The sequence below is a fragment of the Leptonychotes weddellii genome, chromosome 13 (genome assembly GCF_054177405.1).
Source record: "Leptonychotes weddellii isolate Sample4059 chromosome 13, ASM5417740v2, whole genome shotgun sequence".
In the NCBI taxonomy this organism is placed as follows: domain Eukaryota; kingdom Metazoa; phylum Chordata; class Mammalia; order Carnivora; family Phocidae; genus Leptonychotes; species Leptonychotes weddellii.
Genome location: NC_138381.1, coordinates 34554926 through 34578477, shown reverse-complemented (window position 1 = coordinate 34578477; position 23552 = coordinate 34554926). Strand labels below are relative to the sequence as shown.

At 39.6% G+C, this 23552-nt stretch overlaps 1 protein-coding gene across 23 annotated transcripts in view; it reads left to right on the top strand.

Annotated features, from left to right (window-relative positions):
- DTNA (dystrobrevin alpha) overlaps nucleotides 1-23552 on the top strand; it is a 340345-nt gene that overhangs the window by 194617 nt on the left and 122176 nt on the right. For all 23 annotated transcript variants that reach the window (XM_081801399.1, XM_081801400.1, XM_081801411.1 and 20 more), the window contains one exon: nucleotides 23019-23086. In XM_081801399.1, coding sequence (XP_081657525.1) covers nucleotides 23020-23086 — 67 coding nt within the window. In that variant the 5' untranslated portion in view covers nucleotide 23019. The remainder of the gene's footprint in view (nucleotides 1-23018; nucleotides 23087-23552) is intronic.

Below are 23552 nucleotides of genomic sequence, written 5' to 3'. Positions count from 1 at the left end.
TCAGATTCAACCATGTCGTTGCATGAATCAATAATATCTTCATTTTTATTGCTGTGTTTGTTTATTGTTTCTCCATTAATCCAGTGATGGGCATTGGGGTTTTTGCTTCTGACTATTACAAATAAGGCCACTATGACCATTCATGTTAAAATCTTTAAATATATATATATTTTTTCCTTTTGAGTAAATACCTGAAGGATTTTTAAATGATCTGTGAAAGGCAAGGGCCTTATAAGTATAAAAATGGAGGTTCATAATGGAAAAAAGAAGTTATATTTGACAACGTTAACACTTTTAATTTCTTCACATCAAAAAATACCATTAGTAAAATTCTAGGTTAAATGATAGTCAAGGAAAATGTGTAAGTAATAGCTAACACCTGTAAGAACTTGCTATGGGCAAGGCATCAGAAACTGTATGATGTTTGCTGTATCAGTTATTCTTCACAATAGTCCTGAAAGGTAGATACTGTTATCCCAGGTGAAAGCACTCCGGATCTTAACCCATGTTCTGTGCTGCCTTCCCTTGTTACGTGCAGATGGCCATACTTGGCAGGGGAAGAAAGTCCAGCATCCTAACGCGGAAAAGTGTATGTGAAACGTAATAGAAACAATTCATAAAATGAATGTCTGGTCCACATATGGGAGATAATAGGTGTGTAGCCTTCACATAAAGAACTTGTGCAGACCCTGTAGAAAAATACTAAAAGGTAAAATGAGAAAGGGACATAAATAGGTAGTTCACAACCAAGTGAAAGTAAAAGTATATGAAAAAATACTAAACTTCACTTTTAATCGAAGAAATTAAAACATTGCCGTAACAACCTTTCAAAGGAGCAAATATTTTTAGCTATTTTGCTGTTGGGTTGTTTTGCTTTGAATAGTGGCAACATGTCATGTTAGTGAGGTTGGAAGCCGTTCTCACACTTTATTGGTGGAAGTATAAATTAACACAATAATTCTGGAAAGCAATTTGACAATATCAGTAAGTATCAATGACTTTGAAAATAGTTACACCCTTTGGTTAAAACTTCCTTTTTGGAATCACCTAGAGAAGTGTGAAATGGATACAAAGATTTCTTTTTTAGCTTTATTTATAGCAGTGAAAAATTGAAAATATCTTGTAACAGGAAAAATGAGCAGCTGAAGTCATTCTATAGATAAGAAATCCTATGCAGCTACCAAAGGGGTATTTCTCATTCTATTTCACAAATTATTGGTAGGAGTGGAACTTACTACAAATTTTTGGAGAGCAGTTTGATAATACTTTTAATTGACTTAAAATACTTATGAGCATTGACTTAGTGATTCTGCTTTTCAAACTGTAAAATGGTACTACTTTTGCACAAAAATTTGTAAGCAAGGATATTAATCAGTATTATTTAAGATAATAATTTTTAAAACAACTAAATGCCCAATAATGGATAAATAATTTAATAAATTCAATAGATTATTTAATAAATTAAGTTATGGCACAGTTATATGATGAAACCATTTAAAATGTCTTATAGTGAGAGAGACTATACCTTTAAATAAAATACCATCTACCATTGAATCCTGATATTGAAATTAAAAAGAAAGATAGAAAGAAGAAAACAAAATGTCAGTAATGATTAATCTATGGGTAATACATTAATTTCTGTCCTTACTTTCCTGTGTTTTCTAAGCTTTCTCCAGTGGATATATGCTACTTTTTCAATGCTGTGATATAAATTAGGTTATAGAGGCAGAATTTGAAATTGAATACTCGATACGAACACAGCTTTGTACAGAAAAGAGGCAAGAAGGGAATCAACCAAAACGCTAATAGTATGGTTTTTGTTTTCTTTTGTATAATTTTTGGAATTCTTCTAAATAGTAAAGAATCAGGGCAAAAACTATCTTGAGAAAGAGAGGGGAAAAAACAAGGCCCTCTCTTTTTTTTTTTTCTTTTAAAGATTTTATTCATTTATTTGAGAGAGAGAGAGCATGAGCAGGGGGAGGGGCAGAGGGAAAAGCAGACTCCCTGCTGGGCAGGGAGCCCACCACTGGGCTCCATCCCAGGACCCTGAGATCATGACCTGAGCTGAACACAGATGCTTAACTGACTGGGCCATCCAGGCGCCCCCAAGGCCCTCTCTTTAATCTGAGAAAAATAATGCATGAGAACAGAAGGGAATTATAATAGGTTCCTTCTACTGCAGCAAGATATACCTCTCCAACCAGTTTAAAAAGATGAACTGATTGATATAAATAAAAAGAGCCCAGGTATCCTGGGCTTTTTAGACTTGTTTAGACTCTGGAGACCTGGAGGACATCCCCAAAGTGCCATCTTTTCCTATTTCCAGGCTCTGCTAGTTTCTGCTTAACTGTATTCCTATTGAGTCCAACCCAAACAGCATAACCAGATCTCGGGTCTCTCACTAGCCCATGGACAGGGACTTCCAAGTGGCAAGTGGGATGGCCACCAGCATCCCCAGCAGGGAATTGTTCTTAGTACCTCAAACAAGATCCCAGCAAGTAAGTGGCAAAAAGCTGCTTGAGTTGTGTGCACAGCCCTGAACAGTCACCGTGGCCGGTTGGGGGCAGGGGCATGGGGTATTCTACTTCTCTGTCTGAAGGGAAACAAAGTCAGCCCCACAGCAAACACATGGAGTAGATGACGAGAGAGATTTACAGGAGAAAAGGAGGAAAGGGAATGTTGGAAGGACAGTGTGACAGATGTCAATGACAGAAACTAGAAGGTACATTGCCAGGCATTTGACAAAATTACCTCATTCAGTCCTCACAGAATTACAGAAGGTGAATGTCAAAGAAGGAAATTGAGGGTAAGAGAAACTTAAGTTATTCGCCCCAAAACCTGCAGGTAGAACATGGCAGTGAGGAGATTGGAACTAAGGTATGTCTAAAGCCATAGCCAAACCTCCCCTCCCAAATGTTTGTCTTCCTTCAGCTCTACGGCGACTTCATGTGCAGTCGAGCAACAGAGAGACATTCTGTGTTGCCACGTGTGTGAAATGGCAAGGGGGCAAGCAAAAGTTCTAGCCCTCCAAAGGAAACATCTAGGCGACCGCATCTCTCTGCTCTGCGAACACTGCTCTGAGAGCTAACACAGAGAATAATACATCCGAGTGCGTGCTGTAGGTAAAATGGTGGATATTTTCCAGACAGTAAAATCAGCTGTGGGATTCGTATACATTAAAAGAATTTCACACTCCAGTTTTTAAACTTTTTCCAAGAAAGCTGGGCTTATTCCATGTTGGCATTCAAAGAGTAGTTTCAACAGCATACCAGGCACTCTCAAAGTTCTAAAAGTAAATATCATCTAAATGAGGACACAGAGACAAGAGATGGGAAATTCAAGGTGGAAAGACATAAATGGCAACTTGGGATAAATGGCCCTTGTAGGTCTGGCGGTTCCCCAAACAAAGCAGACGATCTAAAAGGAACCGAAGTTTATTTATACCTGCTGAGGATTTACTCTACCTAGTGATTAAACCTCCAGGACACACTAGCTAAGTTTAGTAGAGCTTTAAGAACTCAGGCTTTGCATTTTCTTAACCTTCTTGCTTCCTGTCCTTGGTTCTGCATGAAAAAACTCATCTCCCAGTTCCAAGAAATAATTCCAAAAATAAATGTAGGCATTTGCTTTAACCAGGACATTATGTCCCCAGTTTTCTTTCCAAAGCCTACAGGATGTACACGTTGCTCTTGATGTCTGTCCACAAGCACAGCAAACGCAACTTCTACATTTGCTCCCCAGCTGAGTGTCTCTGCTTGGCAAAGCTGCATATGGCAGATAATACCCATGAAGGAACAGCTGGATGAGTGATTTGTAGTAAAAAAGCACTAACAACCCCTTGGGATTTATTTAGCACAATTTATTTAGTTCTTTATTCAGAAGAAGTAAAATTCCATACATTAAGTAATGTCTGTAAAAGTACTTTGGATGTTAAGCATTAAAGAAGCACACAATTTTGGGGGATTCTGACATGAGAATCATCAGCCATTACTTTGGTCAGTCTGGAGCTAATTCCCTACAGAGTCATATAGGGTGAGAAAACCGAGGAAGCATGACCAAGTAGGAAGAGTACAGACCTTGAAGTCAGATTTAGGTTCAAATGTAATTTTTATACAATAACTAGCTTTGGGACCTCTCTGAGTCCATATGTCCTCATTTGGATAATCCAGTTATCAGCCGGAACTTCCTACGCCCTTGGGGAGTCAGATAAAGTTGGTGTGAACCAATTTGAAAGTGTAAACCCTTCCCACAACCTTTGGGAATTCTTGGGAGTTCCTGTCCCTTAACCTATTATTCGTCTGGCTCCGATAGCATGCAAGCTGTGTTCTCTTTTCCCCCTTTATCAGATTGTAAGTGAGACTTGACCCCCTATCCAGCATCCACGAAGAATCCACTCAATACTGACATGTCTGGTAACTTCACTGCAGGTATGGGATTGGCAAGGACTGGCAGAGCTGGGGGATGAGGGGGGCTGGGAGCACACAGCCTTTTTCATCTCTCTACCAATGTCATTCTTACTTTTTCTCTTCTTTTTTGCCCCTCACACGACTCCAGATTGTTTCTTAGGAACTACAAATATTTTTCCTCTTGCTATACAGAGAAATTTAGCTCTCTTCTGTTCTTGTTCCTAACTTTCATATTCAAAATGCATCAAGATGCTAGCAGAACAAAGGATTTTCCAGTGGCTTCTTTGGAAGATAGTCGAGGTTATACATAGAAAAAAGGAAGTTTTCCATTATCTTTTTTTTAAGAAAAGTGATAATAATAATACCTACCTCCATACTTTGCAAGATTTGTGTGAATGTAGATACAAGGGATATAAAATCCTTTGCACATAGTAAGTGCATAATAAATACTGCTGCTGATAATGATGATTCTGTATTAGGTAGCCAGTGTTTGCAGTAATTGTACTTCTCTGGGTATCACTATCACAATTATAGTTCATTATTTTTACAGTCATATTTGCATGTCTGTCTCCCCCCATGAGTTGTAAGTTTCCTGAGGGCCGAAACTATTTCTGTCTTGTTTACCACTATGTCACCAATGACTCATACAGTGCCTGGCCCACATATTGAACTCTTTATTGCATTAATAAATAGATGAATGAATGAATAAATGGAGAGATATTAGGATTGGAGGATTTTTCTCTTTCTTTAGAGTTAGTGACTTTATAGGAAGAAGTGATAGGGCAGGTGAGGGATGATAAAGTCACGTAAGATGTTCTCCAAATGTTATAAGCTCTTGAAGAGTTTGGGAAAGATTAGCAGAGCCCCAGCTTCTCTGTTCACCCCTTGTTTCTCTGCATTTTCTGCTCTGCCCACCAGATTACCCTCCTACTGATTCCAATGGGTTTATCAGTCTCCCTAAAGCTTAAAAAAAGACAATAGAATATCTGTTTGCCTACCTCTACACTGTTTCACTAATACAAACCATGATCATTAGGCTTTTAGCCTAGTACAGGAAGACCTATCTTACCCATAATTTATGTGAAATAGCTACATTTTCCCCTAGTATTTTCCCATGGTAGATATTTCACTTTTTAGTTACCTTGTTGGATCACCTAATAATCTAACTTTAACATTATAGCATTTTCTGAGCAGGAAAATGTGCTATAATGAAACTTATAAATTAACTTTAGGAGTGTAACTCATTCCTGGACTGCGGAGTTGCCTTTATGTGCAGGAACTGCATATTGCAAAGCAAAGCCACTGGATTTATAGTCACCCTCTTCCGTGGGCCTCCTCTTCTCACATGACAGTGAGGAGTCTGGGCTAAACAAATGGATTCTCAACAGTAGCAAAGGATGGGAGCCTCAGTGGGCTGTGTTCAGCCCTCCTTCCCCTCTTTTCCCTGCCAGAGCAACTGTTATTATTTTTTTTAGATGCTTGGCTCCAGTGAAGGAATTAATTTGAAGAAAAGATTCCATGGCAAAAATTAAAATCCACAAACTGGAAGAGACTTTTCTATAACCCAAAGTAAAGAAAATTAAATCACCCAACAAATATTTTCTGAGTCTAGGAGGCTATTTCAATAGGATTGTCAGATGAATTACAGGATGTGAAATTAAACTTCAATTTCAGGAACAGAGAATAATTTTGTAGTAGAAGTATGTCCTATATTTGAGTCATACTTACACGAAATCTGGCAACCTTATAATATGCTAGGCACTTTAAGAATGAGGGACAAGCAGCGTACACCAGAAGAGCACAAAGACATGATAAAGAAGAGCACAAAGACATGATAAAAGGAGTTAAATTTTTTGCTGTAGATTTTATTATTTTAGTATTAGTAGTATTAGTATTAGTATTAGTATTTCATACAGAATCCTCATCCCACCCCACCCCCAAAGACTACTTCCTATGCCCTTACTACTTCTGGAATTTATTGCTCATTTAAAAATTGAAATCAATGGAAAAACAGTGTTTAATATATAAAATTTAACTTTATAGCAGATATACACAAAAGACATCTATGCCATGGAGTTGGAAATTCTGCTTCAAAACCCTGCATTAAAAATAACCTATCCATCTGGGGGCACCTGGGTGGCTCAGCGGGTTAAGCTTCTGCCTTCAGCTCAGGTCATGATCCCAGGTTCTGGGATCAAGCCCCACATTGGGCTCCCCGCTCAGTGGGGAGTCTGCTACTCCCTTTCCTTCTGCCTCTCCCCAAAGCTTATACTCTCTCTCAAGCTCTCTCTCTCTCTCTCTCAAATAGATAAATAAAATCTTTAAAAAAAATAAACCTGTCTTATTCTAGAAATGACAGAATCTGGGGAATAATTCTCTACCTGTTCCTCATATGATGAGTTCTTCCTACTGTACTGCATGTCCTCAGTTTTGTCCAGAAGGGCATGAGAGGCCATGGGGCAACACTTGTCATCTTCTTTGGCTCAGGAAGCAGTTCACTCCATTCAAAATGGGGAAGTAGTAAAAGTTAATCTGTATTCATTTTTAAATTCCTGTATAGTGAAAGTATCAGTATGTGGAGGATATTTGGTATCTTTGGAAATATTCAGTTATCCAAAATTGACCATTTGGGGCTTACCTGAAACAGGACTGTTTGTTTCTGATGTATATAAAGACTATCTTAATCATCAAAGAAAGAACTATCTTATAATGAGGAGGGAGGCGGAGTCAAATTATACCTATGAAGGTTGCTATTATCTAAGTTCTCATCCACACACAGCCTACAGTTTAAAAGTTAAAATCATATATAAGTGTGCAAAATTATTTTGTGAAAGTTCACTTATTGAGGTGAAGTCTTCATTATTCCTCCTCAAATAGTCTGTTCTTCTTTACCACATCTCCCCATCTCAAAAATATATTTGAAACCGTAAGAGGGAAAGTGAATGATTTCTCTCATTTTATTTGTAAGTAGTTTCTCTTAGCAACAACTGAGCCATCTATGGTATGGTCCTCCCTCTGAACAGTGTATACGACCAACAACTGCTCTGAGAGAGGAAAAGCCAAGTTCCACCACTGAACCTTCCAAGTCCAATCTTCCCAGGCTTCTCCAATTCATCCTGTGCATACACTGTCAGATTAATATTCTGTCATTACGACTTGCATTTTTTAACTCCTGGGCACGGAAATCTTCCAGTGGCTCCTCTTTTCCTCCTCTGTACAGTGGAAGGCACAAGAATGGCCTGCAGCCGGTGTAATGATCCTCCTTTGGCCTTATTCATTCCTTCTAGGCACTAGTGGTACTAATGAACATCCCTGAGATGCTGCACACCCTTCATGAAACTGACAGTCTTAGGAGTGATACAGACCCCAAAAAACCAATTTCATGTTCTATGACTGTAATTGTGATAACTGTTATAAAAGTAAATTATGAGGGCATTATGAAAGCTGACAGCTAGAGTGTATTAGCAAAATTAGGAAAGGCTGCCCTAGGATAGTGAGGCTAATGGGAGCTGGCTGGGTTTGGGGCTGAGAAGTGTTGGGATTTGCACAGGGAACAGAAAAGAGAATATTTCCAGGCAAAGGAAGGGAAGGCCCCGAGCCATGAGTGACTGCAGTGCAGGGAGTGAACAGAGTGACGTGGGCCAACAATGAACCTAGGAGCCATATTGCTCAGGACCTACAAAGACATTTTAAAGATTTGGACTTTAAAGGTGGTGGGAAGTCCCTCCTGCATTTACTTGCTGTTCGCCAGAATGCATCTTCATTTACTATGGAGGCCGTTAAGATACAAAAGGCATGGCTCCTAAATGAGCTCATGTCATCACAAGCTGCCATAATAAAGCATGACATCTAAACCAAGAAAGACAGCCACAGTACAGCCTCTGCTAGTGAGAAGACCCCAGGGACTTCCGAAATTAAACAATGTAGTATGTCTGCTTGTTTCAAAACAAAGGTGTCCATATTGGTTGTTTGCCTCTCCCATGGTTTACTAAAATCCCCATTGCCAAGTAAAGCAAGGCAAGCCTGGACACCTTTCTTGAGGTTGAGTGGTCACCCTCTTTTAGCTCCTCTGCCTTCTGCTCCCTCTGCACCTTGACCTCTTTATTCCCTCCTTCTATCTGCTGTCCCTTGCCTCTCCTCTTAGGAGTCTACTCTGTCTGTAAGAGGGGAGCATTTGACAGTAAGAAATGCCGATGTAACAGTAACACCTCTTTCCCAAGCCCCTTCCATCCAGAGTCTCGCGCAGGGCTCTCAGTCCTGGGCCAGTCCTGGTTCTGAGAGCCCAGAGCCATGAGCACCACATTAACGGAGGATTAGCATTGAATACTGGGCTAGAAAAAGTTGCCAAGAGCATGGTGCAAGTAACTCTTGACAACTTTTGCAGAGAAAAACTGCGCAATTAGCTTAAACTTTTAAAACTAAAAAACACCTGACTCTGATTCTGTGTGATTAGGATATAAGCAGGCTCTATATTAAAAATAAGCACACTGGTCATACTGTGACATATTTAAAAATGAAAAATGACCTCTTTTTTTTTTTCTTTTTGCTTGGAGGTGAGAGGTTTAGTCTCTTTCTATTCTTCACCATCACAACTAGTCTGCCCCCTACACACCTCCAGAAAATATTGGCATAATCCTAAAGTTGGTATGAACAAAGGCACCCCAAACTTCAAAAAGCTGTCATTTGAAGAACTCATTAGCTTGGCTGCTTTGCAGACTATTAATGGACCTTAGAGAACAATAACTCAAGTTTAAAACATTTTCAGGCATCTGGTTCCACAGACCTTGCCTGCTTGAGAAGATTTCTGCAGGCCTTTGTGATTATAACAATCATTTGTGAACTCCAAGGTTCTCATTCTTTACTCCCCCGACCCCCATCCCTAACACCCCATATTCATTTCTTGATAAACGTTTTTGAGAGCATTTAACACTAGATTAACTACCTCAAAGAAGTAGATCAGTGCATCAGAAAAGAGGAAAAGTGTCATTGACTTGTGAAGGCACTATGATACGATATTGTAGACTGAAAAGCATCTCTAGCCAGGACCCAAGAATTTAAAAGTTTTGATGTTGCTACTTCACCGTGCAGCCTTGGACCTATCACTTGATTTCTGAGTGTCATTGTTCTCACCAAGCGACACCACAGAGTTGGGAAACCGTATTACAGACATATTACAAATGGGGAAATAACAATGAGGAGCTTTTTGGTCTGACTCCTTTACTTACAAAGCTTTTTTTTTTTTTTTTTTTTGCCCCTGAAATGTTATGCAGGCTCTGTATTTTATTTGAAACGCTTTGCCTTGATGTAACTGTGTAAGAGACAGGACTGATTCATGTTTCAAGCCCAGCTGGAAGGGAGCCTCTCTGAGATGCATTTCTACACTGTGGGAGCTCGAAAGATACTGTTGGTCACATATAACAACTACCGATGTCCCAGAGTCCCTTGCGACAGTTTTTTGGAGCTTTTAAAGAACAGTTTTTCAGTAGTTATTTCTCTGAGTACCTAATCATTTCCAGGTAGTAGTTTAAACTCATTAAGTCTTTGAAGTCACCAACATGCTATTAAATGCATCACTGCTCTGGGGCATTAAATGACAGTGAAATGGTGGGCGCTTGTCTGTGCAGCCAGTCCGGCAGGAAATGGCTTGAGTACCCCTCCGCAAAAGCCTTTGTTTAAAAAGGAACCGCTTGTTCAGTCTTGGATGCTGAGCCTGCGCTTATTACCCTTTGTTATGTTCTCACGAGGTCCAGGGACACTTGTTTCCATCAATGCAGACACTGGAGCATGAATCTGGAACACTTGCTTTCAGTATTCACAGATTCACGGAGCAGACATATAGTGATGCATCACAAGAATGGACTTTCCCAATCTCAAAAGCATACCCGCAGTGGCATTGATGCTATTTGGCTAAAAATGTTTTGTTCAAGGGCTACAGCTCTTACTTGGCATCACTGTGACTGTTTCTAGTCGTGTGTCTGTGGAAGTGGGGGTGGTTTGAAGAAGGGGCACCACAAAGTCACAGTCACGGGGTGATTGTGCGTGCGTGTGTGTGTGTTCAGTTTGTTCCATTTACCAGTTAACGTGGGGATTATGACTCAATAATTAGCTTTGTTTTCTGGTCCTCTAGGCAGGTCTGTTTTCTACAAAATTGTACTATATATCATTTCGTCCTTTATATTATGGTAAAAATAACATAACATAATAAAAGGATGTGATTTTTTTTTTAAAGATTTTATTTATTTATTTGAGAGAGAGAGAGAGAGCACATGAGAGGGGGGGAGGGTCAGAGGGAGAAGCAGACTCCCTGCTGAGCAGGGAACCCGATGCGGGACTCGATCCTGGGACTCCAGGATCATGACCTGAGCCGAAGGCAGTCGCTTAACTAACTGAGCCACCCAGGCGCCCAAGGATGTGATCTTTTAATTGGGTAAATGCAATTCGTTGTGGTATAGGCTTTCTGGGGATCATAAAGTTCCCAGCAGCAGGCACCTCATTTCCAGACCCTTTGGTTAGCTAGCAACTCCTGTGTTTCAGAATATTATATCTGTTAGAAGCAGGGTATTCTGCCATCCAGATGATTTTTTATATGTGGTAGCTTGGGGTTCTAATGATTCTTCTATTGTGATAGTCAGATATGTGATCTCATATTTTAATAATCTGAGAATATTCTTTACTAGATTGACTGCTATTAAATTTGACCATATTGATTAAGCAATCAGAGCTAATTAAATGTGTTGATATAGATGGCAACAGAGTGTAGCCTAATTAATTCTAATCATTAAGCCACTGAGATTGAAAGAGCTTGTGTCAATGGCAACTTTGTGTCCAGAGATTCTACCACTAACCATCTGGAGTGGAATATTCCTAGAGCGTAGTTGGTATAGTGACTCCTATAGGACCATCTAGATTTGTCCAAGAATTACTGAGGGACAAAGCACTCAAATTTGAATTTATGTTTTATGGTGGTGTTTAGCAGATGCCAAATAAATGTTGGTCACACATATATGGCAGTAGGATGAAAAAGCTAAAAACTTGGAATGACAGTCAGGGAGACTGACCTAGGTGTAAATTTTAGCTTTTAAAAATCTCTTAGCCTCACTCTTCTCATCTGTAAAATAGGAAATGATAACACATCCAGATCTGAGGATTACATAGGATCATAAACATTAGGCAATAACATAGTAGGTCTCAGTAAATGATTGAATGGTCTTTGGGAGCTAGCGGAGTCTAAGGAGGCAGAGGTTGGTCTTGTAGCGTGCCGGTTCCATATAAAGCCTCTGGAGAGACTTGTGCAGTGTCAGTCCTGGTTCTGTGGCTACCAGCAAGGTGATCGTGTGGAAGTTTCTTAACCTTTCAAACTGGATTAGGGTCCCATTGCTGCCATAACGAATTATCACAGATTGGTGGCTTAAAACAATTATCCTACAGTTCTGGAGGTCCAGAAGTCCAAAAAGGGTCTGACTGCTAAAATCGGATGTTGGCAGGGTTGCTTTTCTTCTGGAGAGAAGAATGCATTTCCTCGCCTTTCCCAGCTTCTGGAGGCCACCTTCATCCCTTGGTCTTCGGGCCTTACCTCCGTCATCAAAGTGTCTCTTTCCTTTATAAGGATTCATAATTACATTGGACCCACCCACATAATCCAGGATAATCTCCTCATCGCAAAATCCTTAATTTAATCACATCTGCAAGGTCCCTTTTGCTATATAAGGTAACATATTCACAAATTCTAGAGATTGGGACCAGCGCCTCCTTGCGAGGCCATTATTCTGTCTACCTCTTCAGCCTTGGTTTTCTCCTCCATAAAACAAGGTAGTATAATATGACCTATCTCAGAGTTAGGGTAAGAAATAAATAGGACAATGCCTGTAAAATGCTTATAATTCAGAGCCTACCCACACATGGTAAGCACTTAATGCCTGTTAACTATTTTGGTTATTATTCTCCACAAACGAATCTCAGAGTCCCTTCCTGCCACATGACCAAGGCATTCATACCTCTGCCTCCACAAAACGATCCAGAGGGCCTGCGAGATTCAAGACTGAGAAAGAAGGCGCCTTCCCACCAGCTATTCTTCCCCACTAAAATTCTTGGCAACCACCAACTTAGAACCATGGTTCTCTCAAGAAACAGAGATTTCTTCCAGTCATTCCTTAATTTCAGACAAATCCTCTTCAAAGGAAGGGACATAACGGAGAGGCTTCTAAGTCATGGAAACAGATCCAGAGGCAAGAAATAAGGGCTGCCTCTGTTTCTTCTCTTTCCATTCTCTACTCCTGTCAGGCCAGTCACCCCTCCTCTCAGGGAAAGGACCGTGGTGTGCAGAATGCCGTTGTTTACTGCTGGGGATCTTGCAGCCATAACTTCTGGCAGCTCATACACTTTGCCTGTTTCTTTTCCATGTGGCCTATTTAATTTTGGCATGTGCATATATTAACCCCATAGACTTGGCTGTGACTTTACTGGATAGGAATCATCAGAGTCCCTACAATGTCATTGCCATTTTCTGGGTTGTTTTATATTGTATCAGGCCGAGATATTTTCCGCTGAGAGAATTTGAGTAGAGAAAGGAAAAAATAGCATGATGTTAATTAATTTAATATTTAACTCTGGGTTAGCCTCCATTCCACTTTCTACCGACTAACTCTGGGTTAGCCTCCATTCCACTTTCTACCGACAAATTACACTAGACTGAAAATGTAGATTCCCTTATTCCTCATTTTAAGTGAGAACAAAATAGCTTATTTTACCATCTAGGATTCTTGAGATTTGCCCTTTGAAAATATTTGTTCTGGCACAAATATATTCTGAGAGACATACAGAAGAATTAGTAAGGAGGAGGGGGGCTTAAAAACAATAGACACTCTCTTTCATCTTTTCATATCTTTCATGGACTGTATTTGGGACCCTGTGTTCTTTTCATGCTTTGTATTGGTTCTGAATCGGTAAAAAGATGGTAGTGGTCCTATTGACATCCTCCTTCCTGCCTGTCTTAATCCCCTCCCCCCATTTGCCCTCCCATCATCTTGATCTCAAAAGAGTTGGGGCGCCTGGGTGGCTCAGTAGGTTAAGCGTCCAACTCTTGTTTTTGTCTTAGGTCATGGTCTCAGGGTCATGAGATCGACCCCCACGCTGAGCCCCACTTCGGGGTCCATGTTGGGCATGGAACCTGCTTAAGATTCTCTCTCTCTCCCTCTTCCTCTGCCCCTCCCCCATGCTCTCTCGCTCTCTCTAAAAAAAAAGAAGAGGAAGAAACCAACCAAATTAATTACACCAAGGCGAACTTTCGGGTTCTCCCAGGGAAATTTGCATTTTAAGGGCATAAACTTAATTTTCCCAGCTTTATTGAGGTATAATTGACAAATAAAACTGTAATATATGTAAAGTGTACAACATGATTTGATATACCTATACACTTTGAAATGATTCCCACAAGCAAGTGACATAACACACTCATCACCTCAAGTAGTTACCTTCTTTTTTGATGAGAAAGCTTGAGATTCTTAGCAAAGTTTAAAGTTTAAAATTCATTATTATTGGGGCACCTGGGTGGCTAAGTCATTAAGCGTCTGCCTTTGGCTCAGGTCATGATCCCAGGGTCCTGGGATCAAACCCTGAGTTGGGCTCCCTGCTCTGTGGGAAGCCTGCTTCTCCCTCTCCCACTCCTCCTGCTTGTGTTCCCTCTCTCGCTGTCTCTCTCTCTCTCTCTCTGTCAAATAAATAAATAAAATCTTTAAAAAATAAATAAAATAAAATAAAATTCATTATTATTAACTACAGTCACCATGCTATACATTAGATCCACAGAACTTATTCACCATATAACATTCTGTTTTCTTTTCCTGCTATACTTGCTTGGTCTTTCTTTCTCAATCTTAACCATTTATTTTGTTGGTTTGAGTCATATTCCGTAATACACATAGAAATGAAGAAAGTGAATAAAGGAGCAGAGATAAGGAAAGGAAAAGTAAGGGCAAGAAGAGGAATCTGGATCCAGGAAAGAGGGAATAAAATGAAAAGAGAGGAGAGGTGGGAGAACTTGAAGCAGGGAGTGCAGAGGATCTATGCACTTTATGACTTGTAGGTCTCTTTCCTTAGCGAAATTGTGCAAGCACACAACCCCTTACCACCATCCCGCCCAACTCCCCTTGGCATCCACTAATGCACGTCTTCAGTGATGCTTCGGCCTCGTTCATTGTGTGTATGTGTGGGAATGTCCCACTACCACCATCCTCAGAGAAAAAGGAGAAGTTCCTTTGAGTCTTACTTCATACACCATTTTGGTCTTAAGAAGCTCGGTGGCTCTGTAGTCATATGTGTCTGGTTCGAAACTCTAAATTGGTCACTTAGGTAATTACTTAATTTCTCAGAAGCTCGGTGTCCACGTTGGTAAAATGGGAATACCAATATCAACATATGCTGTTCTTCTAAGAACATAATGAGAAAACTCCTGCATAATGCTTGGTACAGGGCGAGCTTTTTTGTAAAATGATAATTGTTTTAAATAGTGTTGTGGCAGTTATTCTTTTAATCTTATTATTACTATTTCTTCTCCCAGAAAGAGTCTGATTTTCTCATCCTACTGCAGAAAACAATTTTCTTACCTGACTCTGCCTTTTCTATGTCTCCACACATAACATTCCTTAACCCTAAAAAATAAAAAATGGACATTTTGAAGCACACAAGCCTCCCTGGCCCATATCTTGATGCTCAATGCCATGTCCTACACTTATTCTCACTTTATTTTTCCCAGTTCTTCTCCTGGAAGTCACACTCCCGGAAGCCCAGATAACAATTGGCCCATGGGTCAGTAACTGCCCCCACTTTTTTTTCCCCTTAATGCGTTAGAATTGGACAAGGGGTACCAATCTCTTTCTAGTACTCTTTTTAAGATCTTTCAAAACAAAGATGAGTTAGAATTCTTTCAAGCACCAGGAGTCACGCCATAATGTCCTAAAGCACTTTGGATTGATCAGATTCGAGTTTCGGCCTGACACAAGAATATTAAGTGTGTAGACCCAGGCATGCTGGCTTCTACCCTGTGAGGAGCCCATCACTGCATTCTCCTCGACATCTTTCCTGTTTGCCTGGCCTCAAGAGACCCCCATGAGCCTTCTAGCACTGTCTCCCTGGGCAGTTGCTTTGCAGGTACACCCACTGTGACCGGCCGCTCTCTTTCGCCAGCAGTTGGTGCTTCCTAGAAAACAAAGCTACATTTGATTCTCACCAACTCCCGGCCTTCTTCCCCTAAACCAGCCCACATAAGCAATTATACTTCCTTTATTTGTGTATCCATGTACGTCCATACATGTTTTGGTGGGGCGAGTATCCTTACCTTTTATCAAATCATTAAAAGGATCTAAAGCTTAAACTATGGCCTAGACAGCATTGCACTGCTTAATCAGCTAATACATCCTGTCATTTTGAAGCCTGGTTATTGAGAAGCTAAAGTTAACTCAGTCATTTGAACAATATTTGGAATTACAATCTTAAAATTTTTCAAAGTGTTTTACTCTTATAAATGTTTTACTCTTTACATTTACAAACATTTACAAAATGTTTTACTCTTATATATACAGTATGATCTCACTATTGTAAGTGGGGCTCAAAAATTTTGTTACAAAATGGAGGTTGTCCCATTGCAAGATTAATGAAAAATAATCAGTCTTCTACTTATGGAGGGAGGGAACTTTTCACTTATTTGTTTTCAAGTATTAGACATGTAGGAAAAAGAAACAGACCTATGTTTATGAACTCTGACATCTTACACTGAATTGAGAAAGTTCCAAATGATCAGAAGGCAGTCATTTCCTAACACCTATCCCCCAGAAGCTAAGAACTGAGCAATCCCAGTAGGAGGACAAAGATACCTCTCTCTCTAGCGTTAGGGACTGCCATAGTTCCACCGTGACCAAGTGGCTATATCTTAACATTATTCCTCTCGAAAAATATAGACACACACACACACACATACACACACAATACCATTGTCCCAAAGGCACATCATATTGAATAAAAGGTGGTGTTCTGAAAAATCGTGGGTCCCAATGAACTGCTGGTAGCATCAGTATTGACAGCCACCTTCTTAGAGTGATCTCCCCTTAGAAGAGGTCCTTCTAATCGAGCTCCTAGACAGGGCTCCCCAATCCTTCAGAAACATTTTAATAACTTCGAACCCCACATTACAGAGTTCAGATTTTCATCATCTTCCTTCCAAAAGGTTCCTTTCTACCCACGCCAAATTGCTCCCAGACGTGCTCTGAAATCTTTAAGCCATTACTACTAATAAGGGGCAAATGAGGGTGATAGCAGGTGCTAATGAGCAGGAGTCCCAGCCTCTTACTAAACCAAATGAAAGCAAACAAAACCAAATGTCCTTAAATGTCAGGTACACTCTTACCCCAGAACAGCAAGTCCCTTCCTGACTTGACAGTACCACTCAGAGTCGTTCTTCCTGGAATAAAAATGGTTTTCTCAAATTTTTAATGGCATTTTCTATTTCTTCAATTTTGCCTCTTTAGGTACCCATATCACTGTATGTAAATGTTTAGGTATATTGACATTCCCCAAAGAATTAATTATCTTCTCCCTGGGCTCAAGGTACATTTTTAAAGTGGGTCTTACAAACAAGAGAAACATATAACAAAACAACATAAGAATTCCACCCTAATGTTCTGCCGGTAGGTTTATGGTCAAACTCAACTCGTATTCTGTCTCTAGCTCAAACATGGCTGCGTATCGGGAGCACCTGTGTGCTCTTAAAAACACAAGTGCTCCGTTCCAACCCCAGCTTCAGTAGATCCAGGTATTTGCATTTTGACAAGGTCTCCAGGCTAGTGTGATGGGCAGTCGCAGCCAAGTACCTATGGTTGGTACTTTGGAGGGGAGATCAAATCCCTGATAATGCATCCAGATGGTCATTATACTAAAATAGTGAGCTCATACCTCTCGCCCCCCAATTACAAGACCCAAGTTCCAAGAGCAGAAGATGACATTCAAAGTAAAAGAAATCCGAAGCCCATTATAGCCATTTATTTTAGTAACAGCATTTTCCTCCTTACAGGGGCTCATCTTGATAAAGGACTGGGAAGTAAATGCAAGTGCAATTATACTTTGCCTCGGGAAAGAGCTCTGAATACTTTTTTATTATATTGCCAAAGATGAGGACGAGAATGTAAATCTGCGAAAGTCGTATCAGAGGCCTCTTTCATTAACAGAAATGGAAACAGGCATTTATATGCCACCAATAAATCAATTAAAGGAGGAAAGGAGCTTGAAATGGCCTTCACTGCAGTTATTAACTTGGGGGAATTGCAGGGCCTGGTGATTGCTGAAGCCAGCACCCTTCTGTCATCCCCCTGGAGCAAAGCAAAGGGAAATAAGGCCTGGAAACAGGCTCGTCATACTAAGCACAAAGTCTGCAGGTCTTAAGTGTTTGCTCAAGCGGAGCAGAGGCAAAGCAGAGCCAGACATTTCTAAAAGCATTGTCGGCTTTCGTGGATTTAAAACGTGAGAGCGTGAGCCAGTGTGTGAGTTGGTGTGTTTCTACGTATCTGGGTTTACATCAGCCTGGACACTGGGAATCATTTTGATCTCCATGATTATGTCCAGTAAAACTCTGTTTTAGTATAGGAGGATTCCGTTAGGGAGAAGCACACGAAGGAATCTCTCCTGCAGTTTGAGAGAGCTGTGGACCCTTCCCCTTCGCCTCCTTTTGGCCTGTCAATCACCAAGCTCTAGCAACTTCTTTTCACTTACTAGTTTCAGGAAATCTTAATTTGTATTGAACAGTGGCAGCTGGAGTAAGATTACTGGCGATTAGAATTCATCCCAGCCTAGGAATTTAAAAATTAAAAGCCAAAAAAAATGGATTAAATGTCTTCCCCTTCCAGAAAATGTTTTTTTTGGGAAATATTTTTTTACCTGCCTGAGTCTCAAGTTCTTCAGCTGTAACTGGGGAATAATAATATCTCCCCAAATTCTTCACAAGGTTATACAGGAGAAGCATTTTATAATCTTCAGAAAGTTATACAAATGTAAGACACCATCAGTTTAAGATTTTATGTTTAAAACTCTTATGTCATGTGGCATAGAAATGTGTGTTTAGTATGGGTGATGTTGGATTAAAGAAGTGTCATGAAGGAAGTAACTCAAGAATGTGATATTTCAATGTGAACTTATTCTCACTATGCCAAAATACAATTCACATTTCTTCTAACACTCTGTGCCCTGTATTTTGATTTATTCTCCATTTCTTGCTGGTTCCCTCACTGTTCTACTCTGTTTTTTCGTCTGTCCCCCACAAATAGCAGCAGAGAGCGGGAGCCCTCCCTATCCAATTTTGTGGCCCCCTTTTCATGACGATGCTGGAAGAAGGTGACTTGATGAGCTCACTTTCTATGAAGTCATTACTGCAGCAGATTGCTTTCTCCAGTGTGTGACATGGTGTGGGAGAGCAAAGACTGAGTTGCCCTGCTCCACCATTCTTCATGGAGACCACAAATCACCAAGTCCCATTGCATGCACCCTGAATCTCAAATCAATCCTTTAGCGTAAGACATAATATTCTTGCTCCTGAATCACAGAAGTTTCCAGCAAACTGAACTCTTCCCTTAATCATGTGCTCACACCCCTACCCTCCTACCTGCCTGATCTTTCCTCCACTCAGTATGCTGGAATCTCTTTGCCAAAACCTAAATCTGTACACATCAGTTTCCTACTTAACCACAGTAGCATCTGATCTTCTGGAAAGCCCTACACTGTCCAGATGTGAGAATAGACCTTCTAGATCTGATGCCTGTTCTGGCATCTGTACTCACACTTGCACTCAGCAATACTGAATTATTCCCAGTTCCCATATATTCTTGTTAAAGCTCCATGATTTTTCCATGATTACCTCTAACTCTGATTACCGTTTCCTCCATTCATTTCCATCTGGAAAATTCTTGTTTGTCCTATAAACTCTGTTTCGGAGTCACCCTTCGATGCCTCCCTCAGATTTCCCAGAAGTAAATTACTATATTTAGTATGTATTTTTATTATTGTACATATTACACCAAATACAATTCTCATTTGGAATAATTTGTCTCTCCTTCTAAACTGTGAGCTTCTTAAAAGCAAGGATCATGTCTTATTCATCTTTGGATCTTGAGAAACTAGCAGAGTATCTGACAAATTATAGCTACCTTATAAATATTTCTTAAGTAAATGAAATGGGTAGATTCTCATAAGTGAAAACAATGCACACCCTGTATAATTCATGGGACTGAACCCTAGTAAAGGAAATGACTTAATGGGGCTCATCACTTATTCATCACCTGTTAGTTCCTTTTGCTATTTTGACATTTATGCAATCTGGTAAATTCTAAGGTTGCAAGCATCTTGTCTACATGAAGGAGTAACTGAAACTCACCAAATTAGGCCTGTTGGTGAGCCACACACCTTGTGACATTAGTATTGTCAAAGATGGGCTCTTTTCCCCTTCATCTCCTCTATATGACTTTGGGCAGCTGTTGTAATACTGAAATTCATGAAAAGCAGAGCTTCGTGACAATTTCAGAAGCAAAATTTCTCTCTGCAAAAACCCTCCCACCTTCCGCTACTGAAAGTTTTGCTCTTCATTCTTGCTAAGAAGAAAGTCAAGCATTATGTATATCAAGTCCCACTGATCAGAGTTAAATTGGAAACTAAGGAGCCCATGATGGTGCTTCCTTGCCTGTTCAATTCATGAACAGACTCTGTCCATCAGTCCCTCTGTTGAATCCATGTAATCAGTAAACTAGCATGCCTTCCCTTTTTTACTATTATGACTGTGATCAACGGGTAATAAATGTGTATTCTCAATTTTATCTAATAGTGCTGCTTCCCAGGAAACTTTAGTGGTGAAATGAGAAATGTGTTGTTTTCCTTTTATATTTATAATTAAATTCCATGCTTTTTATTATTTCACACAACTGAGTTTTTCCTTCTTGTCCTTATAAGGTACACATTTTACTTAGAAGTGAGAATTAATTCCTGTTATGTTACTAATTATGGTTCTTTCATGAGTTAATTAATCACAAAATGATGATGAATAGACCAAACGGTGACATCAATGTAGTTTGCATCTATTTTAGCTTCTGTTTCATAAGACAAGATTTTGCTTTAAAATGTATGGTCCTAGATTATAAGAGATATAAATTAGTCTCCTTCATTTCAAATAATTAATTTCTGAAACTAGTGCAATCTGAATTGAACTCTTCTGTGAATCGGTTTTGGGAAATATCATTAAAAGTCTATTTTGTGGAGAACAAACTTAGCTCTTATTGTTCTTCCTCTATTTTTTTTTTGTTTCATTCATTTTTTTTTCAATAAATACTAACTGGACATATCATTTACTGATTGGATTTTGCTAGGCACTGTGAAGAATTTAAAATGTTTGAAGTCACCGCCCTCAAAAACCTTACAGAGAAACATACAGAAAGTTAACTAGAAAAGAGATGTCACAAACGGTACCAATTGAGGGGTACAGGCAGTAAGGGCTGTGGGTTTGGAGGCCAGTCTTTCCTTCCCTGACATTTTCAATCAGAGCTTTCCAGCTTGCCATCCTTTGTGATTTATTTTTAGCAGTTCTTTTCATCTCATTCCAACATACAGACAGATGCAGGAACATATCACTGGTTCTATCCTCTGTCTCTCTATTGCTTCAACATTACTTCTAAGCTCTTGAAATAAAAATTGGAAGCTGTATCCAGACTATTTTGTGAATGTCAGATTATTATCTACCCACTTCCTCTGGAGGAAAGGAGATAGGGTTCTGTGAATCAGGAAGGGTGTGATCTCTATATACTAACCATACCTGCATATTTAAAATCATAAAAAGAAAGTACTTGACTGTGTTCAGCACTGAATTGTTACCAAATTGAAGACACTTCATTAACAACCCTATTCTTTTCAGGTTATTATTTAGGCCAGACCCTGGGTACGTCATCACCCATGGTGAATGGGAACACACTCTTCCCTAAACTCTGTAAACCAAAGCTGTTCCATGCCCTTCTTTCCCTTCCTGTCAGTAGGCAAATCATCCTTCACACATAGAAACAACTGGTGAGGCTCTTTGACCAGAATAACTGGCATCACATTGGTTTTCATCAATATTTTCTTTTACCCTTAGGTGAGTTATTTTGTACACAGCTCCATTATCTTTTGACCTGTCTTCTGCAACCCAGTTCTGTTAAATTTACCCTCAGGTAGTCAATGTCTCTCACACTCACATATCTTTCCACTACTATGGCTATAATTACTTCCTAGTGGTTTCATTGCTTCTATGCTTTTTATCTGCCTGACTAGAGTATAAGCACCTTGGAGGTAGGAACTGTGACTTGATCATTGTTGTATACCTAGAACTTAATTTGGTTCCTGCATATAGAAGGCACTCAATAAAGATTTGTTAAGTGAATTTTCAGCATTGAGAAAAAGGGATAGTGGGCTGTGGAGGCCAGAGGAAAGGCACCAAACCCAGACAATTATAGAATTAGGGAGGATTTCAGAGGAAGATCCACCTAAACTAAGAGCTGAAGAGTTATTGCAAGTTAGCCAGGCATAGGGAGCAGGGGATCCGGACCAAAAAATAGCACAGACAGAGAACCATATTTGAGAAAGAGCAGGGTCCATTGAAAGACAGGCAAAAAGATCAGCTATGCCTTCTGTTTATTGCCCCTGAGAATCAGAACAGGGTGGTATATGTGTATATGTATTTGCATGTATGAGAGAGGAAACTTAAGTTTTTCAAAAGCTTAATTAGATACAATAAAAAATCAACTCCAGCAACCTGTAAAACCCTTAATATTTCCCCCAAATTCCTCTATCGAGCTAAACAACATTTCCATTAACTTTCTCATTTCTTCTTTCTCCTCAAGTCAAATTTTAATTTTTTTAAACATTTTTTGATTCTCTGTTTTATCTGTTGGCATTTTCATAGCTCTTTTTAAATGATTACTGCAGACAGTAGTATGGTTAAGCAGAGAGATGTGAACCTAACCACCTTGCATGAAATTATTCATAGAAAAACTGTTGCAGGTTCCAAACACTCAACTTAGAGATCAATATTTAGAAAATAACCTGCATCCAAACTAGGGTTTGGGGTGCACAGGGACAACCTGCAGCAGAATATGGTGGAAGGCAAACTGGTCTTGGAGTCCAAATGTTTTCACCATTCACTTTACTAAATCTCATGAGATTCTCAATATCATCATTTCTTGAATGGAATCTGTAATATCTGCTCTATATTCTTCATAGGTATTCCCCCCAAATTGAAAGAGAAACTATATAGGAAATGAACCACCTAACAGATGGTGGATGGTTGAATTCAGTTTGGCACAAGGTCATCTGCTATTGTAGTTATTTTTATGTTAGAAAATAAAAATTTTATACCTCCTCTAACAATTGCAACAACATTGTGTATGGAAAAAATATGTCTGGTGATTTAAATTAGTGAAAGTAAAGCTACACTTCTTAAATACTCAGTTTTAAATAGTTTGTCTCTGTGGCATCACTACAGCAAGTGTGTTGACATAGAAATGGCTCTTTGCCTCATTAGCATGAGGGTAGTAACACTGTAACCATTTTGTCTCCTAGAATGATTGAAGATAGTGGGAAAAGAGGAAATACCATGGCAGAAAGAAGACAGCTGTTTGCAGAGATGAGTAAGTATAGAACTTTTAAGGAACACCCTATCGTTTCCATTGAACACTCATGGAAACACTGGAAATAACCACTTAATCCTTATGGCATTTGTGCTTTTCCTTAAAATCCTAAATCCCTTGTATGTACATTTGGGCAGTTTTGCTTCCTATTAGGTAAGAGTGAAATTAGTCAGCGAATCATCACAATTTGTTACTAGACTGTATATTTTCTATGAAAGAAAAAGTTTTGCAGAGCCAAATGTATACATATATACATGGACACTATCAAGTCAACACTAGTGTTGGTGCAAATATGGTCCACTAAATTTTAAAATCTGTGTTCATGTCCCCACAATATCACTGTGTCTGGCATATTATAGGCACTAGGTAAAAGTTTGTGAAATGAATTATTGAATGTTTTAACTGCAAAATGACATCATATGTTCCTGTGGGAAAGAAGAATCAGGCATGATCACCAAACTATACA